We start from the raw sequence: 4,044 nt of genomic DNA, 5'->3' as shown, positions 1-4,044 counted from the left end.
TACGGCTTAGAGTAGAGTTTTTGAGTGTTAGATTTGACTTTTTAAGTTTTAAAATAGGTGTTTTAAGGCTTGAATTCGATAAGTATATATTTTTGGTCGCACGTGTAAGGCGACCGTTTACAAGTTTTTGAGTTAATTGAATTACTTTCAATTTTAAAGTTCTCGATTATAAAATTGAGTTTATTTAATAAAAAGACGGTCTCATATAAAATTAGCTTTTTGCTTGTACCCCAATCCTTTTTATTACTTTTTTAAAAAGTTTTAGTTTATTATTTAATTTGTTATTTTCTCTCTCCAAATATCGCTATCAAATGTGGGTTTGGTCTTCGTCGTTGGGCGGACATAAAAGGAAGAGGGGGTGTGAGCATTTGAGTTGGTGAATTAGTTAAAGGGGATTTTTTTTCCCATAACTTTCATTGCTTGAACTCTCTTAATTAAGAAGAAAAACAACCGTCGATTCTATTTCATCAAATAAATTCTTGAAAGGTATGTTCCTTTTGTCTAAAAATGTATAGATTTAGTTGTTTTCTTGCTTAATGATTCATTAATTTGACTAAAAATATTAAATATGAGTTACTTTCTTGCTTAATAGTTTACAAATTTAAATGGGTTTTTGTAAATTCAAGGAGATATTGATTCTTTATGCTTGATTATTGGTTTTAGCATGTGAAATTGTGTGAAAAATGAATCTTTATCCTTGGTTTTTGCGGTTTATCATGTGAAATTGTGTAATAACTGAATCTTAATGCTTGGTTTATGCGGTATAGCATGTGAAATTGTGTAAAATTTGAATCTTTATTCTTGTTTATTGATTCAAATGTTTTGTTTTGGGTTTTGCTTAATTTAGTAAGATGTTGAACTAACTGTGAACTTTGGTCATTTGGGTTTTGCTTATATTACTACTTGGTAGTTATGGATTCAGATTTTAGAACCATTATTTGTAAATCAATGATATAAACAATTATTTATTACCCTTTTTGCTGGATTTTTATTTTTTTTTTGTAATTTTGCTGAAATGATGTTGTCTGAAATGCTTTATATCTGTCTATTTGATTGCATATTTATGATGTCTTGAAGAGAAAAACTGAAAAGGAGTTTTTGTCTATTTTTCTAGATAAAAGAAAGGAGACAACTAGAGAAGAAGCAAGGAACCTTTTTCCCCCCATGTGCAGTGGTTCAAAAAAGAAAGTTTTTACTGGTGAAGAGGTCATGGAGGGTGAGATTTACATGAAAGATTCAGGTGTAAATCGCCAAAACTCTTCATTGTTGCTTGAATTATCTGCAACAAATGATGTAAGCAGTTTTAAGCATGCAATAGAGAAAGATGGTTATGATATTGATGGTGCAGGGCTTTGGTATGGTAGGCGAATTGGGTCTAAAAAGATGGGGTATGAGGAGAGAACACCTTTGATGGTTGCTTCCATGTTTGGCAGCAAGGATATCTTGTGCTATATCCTCCAAACTGGTCGTGTCGATGTCAATCGTGCTAGCAGGTCAGATGGTGCCACCGCCCTTCACTGCGCTGCGTCTGGTGGTTCTATGTATACACATGAGGTGATTAAGCTGTTAGTTGAATCATCTGCTGATGTTAACCGAGTTGATGTTGATGGAAATCGACCTTGTGATGTGATTACCCCTTCACTTAGTTTCTCCTCGAAACTGAAGAGAACTCTTAAAATTTTGTTGAATAAGGATGATCATCAAAGTGAAGAAGCTCGGAATCAAATAGAAGAGGGGCAACAACTGGTACAGCAAGAGGGTTTGTCTCCCAAAGCTTCTAGTGATGGGAGTGGATCAGAAAGGAAAGAATATCCTATTGATCCTTCACTCCCTGACATTAAGAATGGAATTTATGGTACTGATGAGTTTAGGATGTATACCTTTAAGGTGAAGCCTTGTTCTAGGGCTTACTCTCATGATTGGACTGAGTGCCCTTTTGTACATCCTGGGGAGAACGCTAGGAGGCGGGATCCCCGGAAGTACCACTACAGCTGCGTTCCCTGCCCGGAATTCCGGAAAGGGGCGTGCCCTAAGGGTGATTCTTGCGAGTATGCTCACGGTATATTCGAGTGTTGGTTGCATCCGGCTCAATACCGTACTCGTCTTTGTAAAGACGAAACTAAATGTGCTAGGCGTGTGTGCTTCTTTGCTCATAAGGTGGAGGAACTTCGCCCCTTGTATGCCTCTACAGGCTCAGCTGTTCCTTCTCCGAGATCATATTCATCAGGTGGCCTTTCGTTTGACATGGCTTCGCTGAGTCCGCTTGCTCTTGGTTTGCCTTCCGTGATGATGCCCTCGACTTCTACACCACCAATGACTCCAACTGGTGCTTCTTCTCCCGTCGGAGGTACTGCTGCTTGGCAGAATCACCTTAACATCACACCTCCGCCTGCTTTGCAGCTCCCTGGTAGTAGGCTAAAAGCTGCACTAAGTGCAAGAGACATGGACATGGAGACTGAGTTACGCCGTCACCAGTTGTTAGATAAGCTCACTAGTCTCTCTCTATCCTCACCATCAAACTGGAATGGTGAGTTGGGAAGGCTTGGTGGTATGCCTCTATCCTCACCAACCAGTGTCCAGATGCGCCAGAACATGAACCAGCAGCAGCTCCTTTCTAACTATTCTTCTGCACTGCCATCGTCTCCGGTTAGGGGCTCATCATTTGGACTCGAACCCAGCAGTTCACCCGTCTCAAACCCAAGATTGGCTGCATTTGCTAAGCGGAGTCAGAGCTTCATCGATAGAAACACTGTCAATCGAAATTCTGGAGGGTTCTCATCGCCTGCATCTAACACTAGCATGATGCCTTCTCATCTCTCAGACTGGGGCTCACCCGATGGAAAAGTAGACTGGGGTGTTCAAGGAGACGAGCTAAATAAGCTGCGTAAATCTGCGTCATTTGCTTACAGAAGCAGCAGCAGTAACTCGAGCTCATTGAGGACTTCCGCTTCAGATGAGCCTGATGTTTCTTGGGTTCATTCTCTTGTAAAAGAAGCTCCGCCAGGGAAATCAGCTCAGCTTGGCCTTGATGAGCAGCTCAAAGAACAGTATGATATGATGGAGAGAATGCCGCCTTGGGTGGAGCAATTCTACATGGAGCAGGAACCAATGGCGGCTTGATCATCGATCCTAACAATTCAATTATAATTTCTTAATTGAGATTTTAGTTTTTATCTTACATAGTAGGTTGAAGAAATCAAAGACAAAAGTTCCAAGAAATCACCGCCCAACAGAAGAAATCTGAAGATTGTGCAGAGAATAAAAAGAATTCTGCTGATACATTCAATAGGAATTCCGGGAATTTACAAGTGAAAGTATTCTTTTTCTTAAATTAATTCTATTTTAAGTTTTTACATATTGTTTTCTTCTTTTGGTATTGGGAGTCTAGGAGATGAATTATTATTATCAGACAATGGTATCCTGCTGAAGGTAGTGATATATATTAGCATCCCTACTTCTTAATGAAGATGTACTGATCAATTGATTCATACATTCTTACTATATATAGAACTATTATTTATTTTTGTATACTTCATATTGGTGAAACATAATTCGCTTGTTAGTTCGCCTTTTGAATTCGGAATTCGCTCAAAATGGTTCAAAAATAGCCTAGAATCGATCATAATTTGCTTTTTTCGATTCGCGATTTGCGAGGCGATTAGAGAATCACGTGACATTGCTTCATATGATAATGATAATGTATCATTTAAATTATTAAGCTGTATCTTTGATGCCGAAATGAGATCTTCATCCTCAGCTTCCTTTATGATTCCGTGTTACTCATCTGTCCGCCACTAAAACACCACTATATGATATGTTTCGAGAATCGGTCCCGAAACAGGATTGAAACATCTAGCTGAAAATGATGCATATAGCAATCTCAACAAACTATTCTAGGAAGGCTATTTCAGACAAAGATAATGCCAGTTTCCAAACTTGTATGTTAATTGTTACACAAATAAACCTTTAATCTTCCTATATGATCCTTTTATTTATTCCAAAGTTAGATAAACATTCCTTTTGACACCCAAAAAGGTTTTAACT

The 4,044-nt window shown here is 38.3% G+C and overlaps 1 protein-coding gene across 1 annotated transcript; it reads left to right on the top strand.

The window, feature by feature from the left end:
- The first annotated feature begins 329 nt into the window (after nucleotides 1–329).
- On the top strand, nucleotides 330–3,520 carry LOC130814244 (zinc finger CCCH domain-containing protein 66-like). Its single transcript, XM_057680327.1, has 2 exons — nucleotides 330–486; nucleotides 1,115–3,520. Exon 2 carries the CDS (start codon nucleotides 1,165–1,167, stop codon nucleotides 3,118–3,120), a length of 1,956 nt encoding a protein of 651 aa, XP_057536310.1. The 5' UTR covers nucleotides 330–486; nucleotides 1,115–1,164; the 3' UTR covers nucleotides 3,121–3,520.
- The last annotated feature ends 524 nt before the right edge of the window (nucleotides 3,521–4,044 follow it).

The sequence above is a fragment of the Amaranthus tricolor genome, chromosome 5 (genome assembly GCF_026212465.1).
Source record: "Amaranthus tricolor cultivar Red isolate AtriRed21 chromosome 5, ASM2621246v1, whole genome shotgun sequence".
Classification (NCBI taxonomy): domain Eukaryota; kingdom Viridiplantae; phylum Streptophyta; class Magnoliopsida; order Caryophyllales; family Amaranthaceae; genus Amaranthus; species Amaranthus tricolor.
Note: the sequence above shows the minus strand (reverse complement) of the source record. Positions and strands in the feature narration are given on the sequence as shown.

Bases quoted from the DNA above. Each gene is read 5' to 3' on its own strand.
- LOC130814244 (XM_057680327.1), top strand. From the start codon at position 1,165: ATGTGCAGTGGTTCAAAAAAGAAAGTTTTTACTGGTGAAGAGGTCATG.